This window comes from Condylura cristata, unplaced genomic scaffold (assembly GCF_000260355.1).
Source record: "Condylura cristata isolate star-nosed mole 26May11 unplaced genomic scaffold, ConCri1.0 scaffold00028, whole genome shotgun sequence".
NCBI lineage: Eukaryota > Metazoa > Chordata > Mammalia > Eulipotyphla > Talpidae > Condylura > Condylura cristata.
In genome coordinates, this window is record NW_004567129.1 from 26807143 (window position 1) to 26820725 (window position 13583).

At 41.9% G+C, this 13583-nt stretch overlaps 2 protein-coding genes across 2 annotated transcripts in view; both read left to right on the forward strand.

Moving 5' to 3' along the window:
• Window positions 1–339: 339 nt before the first annotated feature.
• Window positions 340–4259, forward strand: LOC101632755 (zinc finger protein 529-like). The gene is given in 6 exon segments (XM_012730489.1): window positions 340–348; window positions 1312–1435; window positions 2666–2707; window positions 2710–3040; window positions 3042–3398; window positions 3400–4259. Coding segments are annotated over 6 exon segments (1500 nt in total). The 3' UTR covers window positions 4037–4259.
• A 3774-nt stretch (window positions 4260–8033) lies between these two features.
• LOC101629937 (zinc finger protein 14 homolog) overlaps window positions 8034–13583 on the forward strand; it is a 56936-nt gene continuing 51386 nt past the window's right edge. Inside the window, exons 1-2 of the mRNA XM_012730516.1 lie at window positions 8034–8184; window positions 11043–11216. The gene's annotated coding sequence lies outside the window, so the exon portion shown is untranslated. The remainder of the gene's footprint in view (window positions 8185–11042; window positions 11217–13583) is intronic.

Sequence of the window (13583 nt, forward strand, 5' to 3'; positions counted from 1 at the left end):
CTGTGCCATGTGGGTCAGCTCCCTGGCCGGGAATCGAACTCATGCTGAATGAAGCAGCAGTGGCTAGCTTCATAGTGCTGCGCTTTAACCTACTGCTGTGCTTTAACCTACTGCGCCACCAGGGAGGGCCCCTGATTCACAGTTTTTAGCCAGTTTTCTTGCAAGTTTCTTCATTTGCTGCCTGTTCTTCCTCTGTTATGTGCTCTATGTGTATTTGCGGTGTGGAGGCAGGTATGTTTGAGGGGTACCTTACATGGTGGTGGTCGTTTCCTGTGTATCATTCTTATCAGTTTCTCCGCTGTGCCAGGACTGCCTGGCCGATTCTTCGCAGACCTAACCATGGGCCACGTGAGTTACCAGTTCTGTCTCTTTTATGAACATCTCCTTTCTCTGAATATTCCTTCCAAAAAGCTTGTCCCTCTTCTCCCTAGTTTTTCACTTTGCAGAGGGTCAGAGCCAAACTGTATGCACTCTGCCTGTCTCATTCCAGATCCCGTTCAATATCCATGTGCTCAGTGTTTTGTCAAGAACAACTGTGTAACCGAAGAGGAATAATAATAACTAACTGGGGATGCACCATCCTTTTTACATTGTGGCTAGAGAAAAAGAACAGACTGGTCCACTTGATGACATACAAGCTAACTGTACTGTTCCTGAGTAGACACAGCATCTAGGGAGATCAAATTTGCTGTTACCTGATCTCGGTCGTATATGAATGGCATCTTCTTATGAGCTGTTAGAATCGTAGATGACACTATATTCACTCTAAGTGTCTACGTTATAATTCAGGCTGATATGTTTTCACCCAGTAGACTAATATGTAGATTAAAATGTATTTACTAAAATAATGGAATTGTGAGTAGCATTTTTCAATAATGTGACATTATAATACTTAATGTTATAATAAACTTGGGCTGTAGGAAATTTTTAAATATTTCTATGCAGTTTCTGAGTTAGATTTTCTATATAGGGGAGCAGAATGTAGAACTCACCTTAATAGAAAAAATCATGTCGTAGGTATTTTTATGCAAGGTGTTTTACACGTTACTACTGTTAATCTGTAAACTGATTATTTCGTTTTCAGATATGCTTAAGAATGAAGACAGCCCAGAGTACACTAGAAGGCTTTTCTGAACCAAACTCAGACAGCCGCGTTTGGAAGCACTGGTTTCCTTAATTCCCATTCCACTGTTACCTACTGCTGACCTTGTTCAGTCTCCCTCCATAATGCAAGTCTTTATTTCTTGTGTTTTTCACAAAAAATTGTTTTACCTTCAGTGTCATCTGTGATGTGATTTACTGTTTCAGTAGTTGTTGACATTCAGGGATGTGGTCATCAGCTTCTCTCAGGAGCAATGGGACTATCCGGACCCTGCTCAGAAGGACTTATACTGGGATGTGATGATGGAGAACTACAGCAACTTGGTCTCACTGGGTAAACTGAATCCTGACAAAATTTAGAATTTGCTGTCTAGAATATGCTGATGCTCAAGTCATTGCTGTTACTTGATGTTAATAATTGAACTCAAGGCTATCTTCTGTAAACCAGATAAATCTACTTGTTTCCAAAGGACAGGTTGAACTTTGTGCTGCTGGTGACACCTTCATCATTCTTTTTGATGTTTTGTCCCTTCATATAATTTATCTTTTTAAAAAATATATTTATTCACTTATTTATGCATACAGAACTGGGATACAGGCCAGAGGTGAAGGGGTGGTGAGAGGATTCACCAGAGACAGTGGTGACTGTACCATGTGGGTCACCGCGGCCAGCTTGCAGTGTTGTGTCCTAACCTGCTGCACCACCAGGGAGGGCCTTAATTTATATATTTTTTTTAAAAAAAGATTTATTTATGATAAAAGAACTGGAGTACAGACCAGAGGTGTGGGGCTGAGAGGATTCACCAGAGGCAGAGCGGGGCATAGAACAGGCAGATGTACTGAAACACCCTGCTGAGGGGAGCAGTGGCGGGACAGGAGAGGTCTGCTGTGCCATGTGGGTCAGCTCTGGGACGGGATTGAACTCGCACTGCAGGGGCTGCAGCTGGCTTGCAGTGCTGCGTTTTAACCCATTGCAGCACTAGGGAGGGCCAGGATTGTAACTTAAACTTGAACAAGGAAAAAAAGTAAGTGGCACAGGAGGACCCATGTGTGAGAGATGAAACATTCTGTGGGTTGCTCTTAATGACAGGAACTGTATTTTTATTTAGGAGGAGACAAACAGATTAGGTAAAAGAGGTTAATGGGTTAAAATAAGGTCTTAAAGCAGCATCTGTTTATTCATAGTGACAAGTTGGGTTATTAGTTTTAGAGAGAGAAAACTGTCTGCAGTATGGGTTATAACATTTTGATTTGCATTGGCAGTATCATGTGATAACCAGTTCCACATTTATAGATATCTTACACTTCTAAATACCAGTATTTTCAGACAAACTTACTAGATGGTAACAAGTAAATTTGAGGCCCACTGAATCTTTTTCTTAATATATGTTGTATTCTTATATTATGCACTTACATTTTCTGAACTTCTGACCTTTCTTCAAGCTTCGTAACAGAATTTTAATCATTTACGTACATTGTGAATTATTTTCAGATTTGTCTCCTTTACATTCTCTACCTATTATTTTTGTGCCACCAGAAAGAAATTTGTTTTTTACTTTTTCAGATTTGGAATCCAAGAATTTATCTATAGGAAAGGACATTCTTGAATCAGTGGTTCCCAGTGTGAGAAAGTAGAAGAAAGTACTGCTTTCACTGGTCTTGAGAGCGCCATTTGCAGACATGACTGGCACAGCACAAATGACATTGAAGTCCGAGGATCTGCAATGGCATATTTCTGTCTAATGAAAACCATCTCACAAAGAAAACCCAATTACAAAAATCATATATCTCTTATACTGCACCAGAGAAATCATGATAGCAAGAAGCGTAAATATAAGGAATATAGTAAGGTCCTTAACTGTGACTTAAACTTTAATGAATAGAAGAGAATATATAGTGGCGAGAAATTCTATAAATGTAATGGATGTTGGAAACCTTTGGAGCAGATGGCCCACTAACCTGCAACTGAATATTCATACTGATGTGAAGCCCTGTCTGTATATGCAATATGGAAATACATTTAGCTTTTATGAACACCTTAGAACACACCATAAAATTCATGGTGATCGGAAGTAATATAAATATAAGGAGAACAAAAGGAGCTTTAGGAGAGTTGAAGAAACTACTCCCCTTGAAAGGATTCCCAGTGGCGAGAAACCTTATGAATACACTTTCTGTGGGGAGTTCTTTAGAGTTCATGCAGAACTTAATGAACATCAGAAAATCCATACTGACAAGAAACCTTACAAATATATGGAATGTGCAAAGGATTTTTTATTTCATTCACAGCTAACTGAATGAGAAACCATACAAGTGTCTACAGTGTGAGAAGGTCTTTAGAATTAGTTCACAGCTTATTGAACATCAGAGAATTCATACTGGTGAGAAACCTTACGAATGTAAAGAGCGTGGAAAGGCTTTCGGAGTATGTAGAGAACTTGCCCAGCATCAGCGACTTCATATTGGTAAGAAGCTTTACGACTGCAAGGTGTGTGGAAAGGTCTTTAGAAATAGTTCATCCCTGACCAGACACCAGAGAATTCATACTGGTGAAAAACGCTACGAATGTAAAGATTGTGGGAAAGCATTTGGAGTAGGGAGTGAACTTACTTGACATCAGAGAATTCACAGTGGTCAGAAACCTTATGAATGTAAAGTGTGTGGAAAGTTCTTTAGGCTTACTTCAGCCCTTAGTCAACATCAGGAAATTCATAGTGGTGAGAAACCCTATGAATGCAAGGTATGTGGGAAGGCCTTTAGACACAGTTCAGCCCTCACAGAACATCAGAGAATTCATACGGGAGAGAAACCTTGTGAATGTAAGTCATGCAGGAAAGCCTTTAGACACAGTTCGGCCTTTACAAAACACCAGAGGATCCATACAGGTAAGAAATCCTATCAGTGTAAGGAATGTGATAATAATGCCTTTACTTAGTATCAGAAATGTAATAAGAATGCCTTTACTTAGTATCTACACTGGGGAGAAGTCTTTGGAACAAAAGGTGAATAGAAAGGCCTCTTGTTTCTGGGTTTATGTGGAAAGAAAACCTGTGTATTTAATAAGATATAAGCAGGGAACTCAGTACTGTGCTCATGAAGTCTGTTACTAGACTGTGCAGCCGGTGGGGCAGGAGAATTGCCCCACCAGAGGTGACACACTTTCTGCACTTTAGATATTGCCAACTATTTTTTATATTAACATTCTTAAGCATTTATGTAAGATACCTATCAATGCATTTCTGAAATGCACGGGAAATGTATTTCCCTAATTATTACTTTTTATTTTCACAAGACATTCTACCCAGCATCATTTGCTTAAACTTACTTTGATGTTCTTTTGCCTATTTTTGTCTTGTTCTTTTGTTTTGTTTTGGCTTGCTGATTTAAAATATTACTACATCTTTCCCACTCTAATTTCTTGTTACAAATGTAATAAAACTTACCTTCTTTCAGGGAGTTAGAACTCCTAGGTAGGTACTGTGACTTTAAAGTCTCCAGCTGTCCACCAGCATTTGAAGATCTACTTGTTTCATTTACTATTGTTGTTTCTGTGGTAGCTATGAAAGTCCTTTTCCATTGTCATTGAAAGTTTTACTTTTTTTTATATGTATATTTTGTTTTGACATGACAGGCTTCCCTAAATACCTATTACAACACAATTCCCTTAATGAATTTTTCCACCGCTGGGCACTAACACCCTAGGATGGAGTGACCCAAATGGATGGAGCACTTTTAAACATTTGATAAAAAGGGTTAATATAGTTTATCAGTCTCTTAATTTGTTAAGCACATTTACAAAAAGGAACAAATCTATAGCTGTTATAATGATTACAAATGAATCACTGAGCTTATGATAAAAATTTTTATTATATCAGCATGGCTTCAACAGGGATTGTTTGTTTAAATCTATTTTTATTGCAGTTTTTCTCTCTACTCTGAGTGTTAACTTACTGGGAGTTAACTGGCAGTTGAATATTCAGTAAACCTTTGATTTTAGTAATCTTACTCCCAAACTAAGAAATGAGACAGTCACAGAGATGATATTGTAAACCTTGCTTATTTATCATCACATTTTTAGTCAGGACAATTCTCCTGGTTATGCATTAAATATGATCAAAACCACTGGTTATTAGAATTTTTAAAGAAAATGTACATATTACCTTAGCTACGTACTATGTTATACTTATGTAGGATTTTAACTGCTGAAATTGGTCTTTCCCAGAAGCTTGACATTAGCAGCAGTAATGAAGCCATTTTTCTCACTGGGTAAGTTAAGCTATGTTTTATTTAAATATTCCTTATTAGTGTTTTATTTAACTTAGCAGTTTCTTAAAACATGTTACTGACAAATAGTTCACATCTTATAGCAAGATAATAAGTCCTGTTTTTACCCTTTTAATGAGGATTTTGCTCATATTAATTTTCTCTGAACTTTGTCCTAAACTGTCATTTTATATACTGTTATTCAAATAAACCATAATTATATTATTAACTCTTATAACATGTTGCTTAATTAAAGGAATACAAATGTGTCGTGAAGACAATTTCATTGTTGTGAGAATGTCACAAGAGTGTTCTCACACAAACCTACAACATATATAGCCTGCTTCACTCCTAAGCCATATGATACAACCTATCCAATAGCCCAGAACACAAGCCTATTCTAAGTGCCATAGATAACTGTAACACATTGTTATTTGTGCAGTAAACATCCAGATATTTTAAAAGGCACAACAAGAATACAACATAAAAGATTAGAAATAGAGTTCTTTCCTGGTGGCCTAGGGGTTAAGTCTCAGGCTATTACTGAGTGTATGACCTGAGTCCAATCCCTGGCCAGGGAGCTGACGTGCGTGGCACAGCAGATCTCTCCTGCCTTGCCCACTGCTCCCCTCAGTAGTACATTTCAGATTTGGGAGACTGTTCTGCCCCCAGTCTGTCTCTGGTGAATCCCCTCACCCCCTGTACCTCTGGCTTAAACCCCAGCTCTATGCAAATGAAATAAAATAAAATCCTAAAAGAAAATAAAAATATTACAAATAGAACACTGACCAGGAATGGCATGTGTTCTTTTGAGTTAGAGAGTGAATGGTGAGTGAAAGGGAAGGTCTAGAATATTACACTACTCGAGACTTTATAAACACTGTACATTTAAGCTACTCTAAATTTGTTTTAGAAAAAATACATTTCTCCAGTATTCAACTAACCTTAATTTAATGTATATAAACTTTTTGGTTAGCTCTTGACTCCTGTGTAGTGATTCTTAGCTCCTAACATAAACATACTGTATAGATACATAAGAATATATATATATATTTCAAATATTTTAAAAAAGTATATTTATGCATACAGAACTGGGGTAGAGGCCCCTGGTTCTATGTAATGGTAGAGAATTCTAACTGATAAATGTAAAAGGAATGAAGGAAAGCAGGAAATCACCAACATAACAGCCATAATTATATACAAAATCCACTGATAGATGCTAAAATCTGATGGCAAAAGGTGGAAGAAAACAGGATATCAGAATTGTACCACTGTATGTCTACCAAAGATTTCGTTTCAAAGAAGAAACACTGCATATGTCACCTTAGCCAAATACTAACTGACAACATATACCACCCAAAGCGATATACCAGGAGGGCCCATCCCTGGGGTAGTAGCCTCACCAGGAAAAAACACACGGTTATATTTTGTTTTTAAAGATTTATTTATTTATGCATACAGAACTGGGGTACAGGCCAGAGGTGAGGGGAGTGAGAGGATTCACCAGAGTGGGGAGCAGAACAGGCAGATCTACTGAAGTACACTGCTGAGGGGAGGGTCAGAGCGGGCGGGTCAGTAGAGGTCTGCTGCTGCAGGGGGGTCACGCCCCTGGTCAGGAACTGAACTTGGGTTGCAGTGGCTGCCATAGTTTCATAGTGCTGCACTTTAACCCATTGTGCCATCAGGGAGGGCCTGGTTATGTCTTTTTTTAATAGCTAGGAAAAACTGCAGCAAACCCCAAAGAAGGTGCTTCTATAAATGTACCCAATACTCCAAAAGTCACATTACCTCTTGAGTTATGAAAGGCAAGGGAAGATTGAGAAAAGGAACGATAGATAGAGGACTAAGGAAACTTAACACAACACTCAATTCTGTATTGAATCTTTGGAACATTACTGAAGAAAGTTTGATGAAATCTAAAGTTGAGGTCCTGGTTTCAGTCATCGCACTATGCTTCTGTAAGATGTCAATAGAACACAAATAGCCTACATAAAAATCAATCGCATTTCTCTCTATCACTGCAGTCTGTGAAAATGAAAACTTCCTAAAAGCCTGCCATTTAACTGGCCAGCAACCTCGGGGCTGTCCCTGTGGCCCACCAGGCTCCCTCCTCACTGGCCCTATATCCCACCCCTCTAGCCATGTGTTTGGATCCTTGGCAGCAGGCCCTAACTTTGGGTGCCTAAGGGCTTTCCAGAATCACCCGGTTGACAAGTGGCAACCAAACACCACTGGGCCCCCGCGACTCAATTTCACAAGCGCCCTCTCACTCAGTCCGTTCAGAACAGACTCAGTCTCCATCCCCACCTCACATTCTGGACTTTCCAGCTGGGTCTCCCCGCAGGAAGTCAGTAGGTAGCGACCCAGCTAAACTGCCCGGTGAGCAGCACTGCGGTGCGGACAGCAAACATCAGGAACGTCATCCTCCCCGTGAGCCCCGGCGCACGCGGCGCCTTCTGGGAAATGTAGTTCAGCGCCACGGACAAGATGGCGGCCAGCTGGAGCCGGGCCAGCGGTCCCTCGGTTCCATCTCCCTGTCTCGAACCGCGCCTCGCAGTCTTCTCGAGCGCCTGGCAGCTTCGCACCGTCGCCCTACTTGGAGTCAGCGCTGGGTGCTTTGGTGGGAAAAGGTGACTCGAGCTACTGAAACTCTGGGAAATGTCTATGGTCATAAAAGACAAGGGCCAGCCATCAGCGGCCGATCCCGGGGGTCCCTGAGTCCAGCTTGGCGGAGCCCAGGAGGCCTCTGGGAGTGCGCGCCCGACGGAGGAGTGCGCAGGCGCACACGCCCTGGCTCGCCATCGTCCTCTTTGTCTGCTGGTGAGTTTGGTTTTTGCTCCGCGAACCGCGGATCTGGGTGTGGGACCTTGGTTTTGGGGTTCAGAACCCGGGCAGGAAGGCTGAATGGGAGGATTGGTGGCGCTCGCGAGGGGACCCGGGAGATGAAAGAGGAGGAATCGCCTCCTGTGGCGTTCAGTGTTCGGGGCTTTATATGGATGGGGGCGGGGGTGCGGGAGAAAACTGGGGCGACCTAGCGGCTCTTCTAAGAGGGTGTGAGAGGGTTGTGCAGTCTCTACCTATGTGCGGAACTGTGGTTCACCTTTGTGGCCGTGAGTAGATAGCATTGTGAGGTTTTGGGGGTAGTAACCGCGAAGTCTCGTGTTTCTCATTTCTGAAATAACAAAGATATATTTTTGTGGAACAGGCGTTCCTCTGAAAGATAAAAAAGGCATAGGCTAAGGAATTGGGCAGTATGCGATTTTAAAAGCGATTTTTATATAAACTGGACTGATGGTGAAGTCGGAGAAGACATTGGTAATTGTTTTAAGAGGCAGTATTTCTGGAAAACTTGTTGGATGTGCTGACTCCCGACTTGAGTTTTCTTAATTCTTTGGAGGAACTTTGGTTGGACTGCTTTGAAGAGCCCTGGACTAAGAAATAGCATTAAGAGGTAGTTTCCACTAGTGCAGACAGCGGAGAATTAAGCAATTTGTCCTGCACAGAGATCAAGTTGGCAATTTAAGATTCCCTAGCTTGTCAGTGAGTTTTGTAATCTGACTCCTGGTGACAAAGATTAAATGGCGTTTCCGAATGTAGTGAAACACGTCTACCTGTAAAAACGTTCACGTTTTAATCCCAGTTAACTAGAATGAAAAAGTCAGCGATATCTAGTTATGTTTTCATTTTCAGGAGGACAATTTCATAAAAGGTGGTATTTATTTACAGCGGCCAGATAGAATTCCTGGGGGTAAACACATCTTTAAAGCTATATGAAGGTTTTTTAAAAATGTTATTTTTGGTTATTAAGATTTATTTTATTTATGCATACATCAACTGTGGAGTACACAGGCCAGGGGTGGGGAGAGGGTGTGAGAGAATTCAGTGGAGACAGAATGGGGAGCAGAACAGGCAGATCTGGGGAGCAACAGGCAAGATCTGAGAAGTCTGCTGCCCATGTGGGCCAGCACCCTGGAACTCAGGCTGCCTTGGCTGCTGATTGCTTCATAGTGCTGAGAGTTAACCCTTTGCGGTGCGGGCCCTTCCTGGTGGCACAGCCGGTTAAAGCACAGCACTGAGAATCTAAAGCCGCTTCCGCATGAGTTTGATTTCCGCATGAGTTTGATTTCCGCATGAGTTCGATCCCCACCCTGGAGGTGACCACATGGCGTGGCAGACCTCTCCTGACCCGCCCGCTGCTCCCCTCAGCAGTGTATTTCGTGGATCTGCCTGTTCTGCTCCCCGCTCTGTCTCTGGTAATTCCTCTCACCATCTGCATCTCTGGCCTGTACCCCAATTCTGTATGAATACATAAAAATAAATAAATCTTAAAAAAAAAAAGAAATCAGGGTGCTCAATGTTTAATAGACTGTTGTTTGGAGTAAAGAGGGGATACGTGTATAATTGCATGAAGACTGTTTTAAATTTATATAGATAATAAACATTGTGGCAGAGGATGTCTCCCATCTTGCCCCTGCTTCCTTGAAGGATATTTCAGTGAATCCATATTTCCTGTCCCATACTGCACCCAGGACAGTAAACACTGGAGGAAGATGCTGTGCCTAGGTCTGGTTTTAGAATCACATCTTCCTGTTTGATTGTTATGTATATTTCCATTTTAACTGGTATAGAGGAATTAGGTTTCTATGTTTGCTCCATTCTTTTCAGATATTTATCACCCCATCATTCTGGAATGTTTCCTTGGCTTCTATGATACTCTAAATTTTGTAATTCCAGTTAAAGCCAGTCCTCTCCCAGAGTTCGCTAGTGAGACTTCCTTTTCTGTTTGTCTGTCTGTCCCTTAACTATCAGGGTTTCTAAGTTTCTTTCTTTTTCTTTGTGTGTGTGTGTGTGTGTGTGTGTGTGTGTAGATAATCTGGGTTTTAGGCCAGAGGTGAATGGGGGAAGGGCTTTGAAAGCATTCACCTGAGACAGGGTAGGAAGTAGAACAGGTGATTGTCTCAAGTACACTGCTGAGGGGAGCAGCGGGCGAGACAGGAGAGGTCTGCTGTACCATGTGGATCAGCTGAGGGTGGATCAAACTCTTGCTGAAGTGGCTGAGGCCAGCTTCATAGTGTGGCACTTTAACCCATTGCGCCACCAGGGAGGGCCCAAGAGCTTCTAAGTTTGACTCTTACCTCTCAAACCCATTTTCACATTGGAGGTTATGATCTCTTCACTTATACATAATAAGTAATAAATGTATGTTTATTGAATCAAGAGGGAATATATAGGACACTGATACTAATTAACTTGTTAAAGTAATGTAACCTAGGCAAAGTATTAAGCTTGTAAAATTTTAAGAACTCTGATACATGAATAATACCAGAATAATTCCCTTTACCTTTGAGTCATAGCGCTAAGGTCGGTGAGTTGACATTCAGGAGAAATGTTATTAATGGTGGAAATTGATAGCCACAGCGCTCATTCAGGAGCTAGATTACCAGTGACGGTACTTGTACAAGTGCTGATTCTGGAGAACTCTAGCAAGTCTTATTCTTTCTGTGATTCTGGAAACAAGGTATCTTCCCTTTCTCATTTCTGAAATGTGTGGAGGCTTTAGATGGTATAAGAGGCCTGGCCTCAGACAAAAAGTTGCACACACTTTCTGCGTGCTCACGTGTGTGTATCTGCGCTCCAGCTTCCAGGCAAAGGTCGTATTACTTTGTTCTTTCTTACAGCCCAGTTTGTCTGTGCCTCTTCTTCAACACCTCTGACGGCTCAGGGCCTCAGCCTGAATTCTGGCTGCTGCCTTCACCCCTAACTGTAGCGTCCAAGTCCCTGTCACTGCTTAGAAGTCTGAAATCACCAGTTGAAACAAAGAGCAATGGATTGAGAAAGAAATACCCTCCCAGGTAAGAACCCAGTAGGTGTGAAAAGAACAAAGGGTCTTTTACGGTATTTAACAGCCTCTATTTATTTTATTTAGATTTTATGTCAGTGGCTGGGAATTCTTTAGTTGCCTAAATAGCATTCACAGAGGTCAGTGGTCTTCCTCAGAGTCTGAGGCCTGGTGACCCTTGTGGCCTGTATCAGACGCCAGCCTTTCTGCCTCATTCACAGTCGCAGTTTTATCATTCTTATGTCCTGAGTTTCATGTTCTCTCTTGAGCTGATGTTCTCCACGTTTCACTTCTTCCTGCATGCTAGACTCCTGTACTTAAGCGTTCAGTTCTTGCAAAGGCTTACAGATCTGGACTCTAAAAACTAGCAAGTAGATTCTCTTTCTGAACATTCACTTCTGTTATTTCTTCTGCTTTTCGTGCTATACCGGAGTTGAATTTTGCCCCCTTCGTGTCTTCTTACTTCCAACACTCACAATTCAGTGACCCTGTGCATTTTAACAGTACTGCAGTATTGGAAGTTAATGCTACCTTACTGCTAATTCACCTCCCCACTACTTTTTAAAAAAAAGTAATAATGTTATTACTTTAGTACAGGGCCTTCCTGGTGGCTCAGAGGTTAAAGTCTCAATGCTATCAAGCATCATCAGTCACTTGAGTTCGATCCCCAGCCAGGGAGGTGACCCACATGGCATGGCAGACCTCTCCTGACTCACCTGCTGCTCCCCTCAGCAGTGTATCTGCCTGTTTTGCCCCCGACTCTGTCTCTGGTGAATCCTCTCACACATATACCACACCTCCCCGCACCGCTGGCCTAAACCCTAGCTCTTGTATGCATAAATAAATAAAATCTTCTTTAAATATCAGTACATATAATGATAGAAACTTAAAAGAATGGACTTGTGTCATCATTCCTGGCCCTCATATCTTCATTTCTGTCCCCAGAGGCAGCACTAGTAGTATTGTGCGCTTCTGAGTGTTTCATGAGGACACAGGAGGCTTCAGGCAGGACAGTGACATGATTGGACTGTGACAAGGCAGCTGGCTAGAGTGTGAGAAGAGTTGTAAAGAGGCAAAGACAAAAGTGGGAACAAAGTGGAGAGCCTGTCGCAGTCATCCAGGGGAGCCAGGATGCGGCCAAGGCTTTGTGGGCCCAAAGAAATTTTAGGAATGACAAACATTCTGAGGCTGTCTTGACAATAAAACCAGTATGATGTGAAGATAATTCTGTGTGATCTGAGATAGAGTGTCATGGCTTGAGCAACTGGGAGAATGAGGTGCTTAGAGAGATGACGACTTCAGGAGCAGTTGGTTTGGGAGAACAAGGGTTCAGTTTGGGACAGAGTTCATGAGGCCCGCAGGAGACATCCAGGGGAGATCTTGAGTAGCCAGTTGGACATAGGAATCCAAGTTGCTGAGGAGAGAGGTCCAAGCAGATGACTAAATATTTTCAAAATTATATATTTAATTATTTATTTATGCATACAAGAACTGGGTACAGGCTAGCAGTGCGGGGAGGGGAGGTGAGGGGTGTAAGAGGATTCACCAGAGACAGAGTGGGGAGCAGAACAGGCAGACTGACTGAAACACACTGCTAAGGGGAGCCAGCAGGTGAGACAGGAGGGATCTGCTGCACCCTGGGGGTCAGCTCCCTGGCCAGGGATGGAACTCCTGCTGCAGTGGCTGCGGACAGCTTCATAATGCTGCGTCTTAACCTCTTGCACCACCAGGGAGGCCCCCAATATTTTCAAATATAAATGATAAATCAGACTGCTCAAAGGTCAAGTAAACTCTTAATTGTATTCTGTATAAATGATACAGTGGATGTTGCAAACTACAAACCGTTAAGTGTTTTTATGAAGTTTTACTGAAAACGGCCACGTTCACTCATCTCATCTGTTCCTTTTTTGGTCTGTGACTATGTTCGTGGTATAGCATCTTAGTTGATTAAGCCGCTGTGGGACTGAAGTTTGTCAATCTTGGTAAAATAAAATTACTGTTACCCCAAAACATACTGGTTTAAGGAACAGATTTTGTATTCTTGGTCACACGGCAGTGAGGTAGTGAGTAATCAAGACCTTCATGGTAACTTGGGTCTTTGTGACTATTAAGGAACCAGATTTCTTCCAAGTTGTCTCTGTATTGTGGGTTGGGCTAGGTCAGCAATGCATCCTGTTTCCAGCCAAGTGGAGGAAGTAGAATCACCTCTCCAGGGCAGGAGATCAGAAAGCTTTTTGTTAAGGGCCAGCTAGTAAATATCTTAGGCTTGTAGGCTCTACAGCCCCTGGTAGAAGTATTCCATTCAGGCATTACAGCACAGAAATAGTTTGCTTGACATTAGACCATTTTTATAAATTTTGAAAGTGATTCTTAAATCACA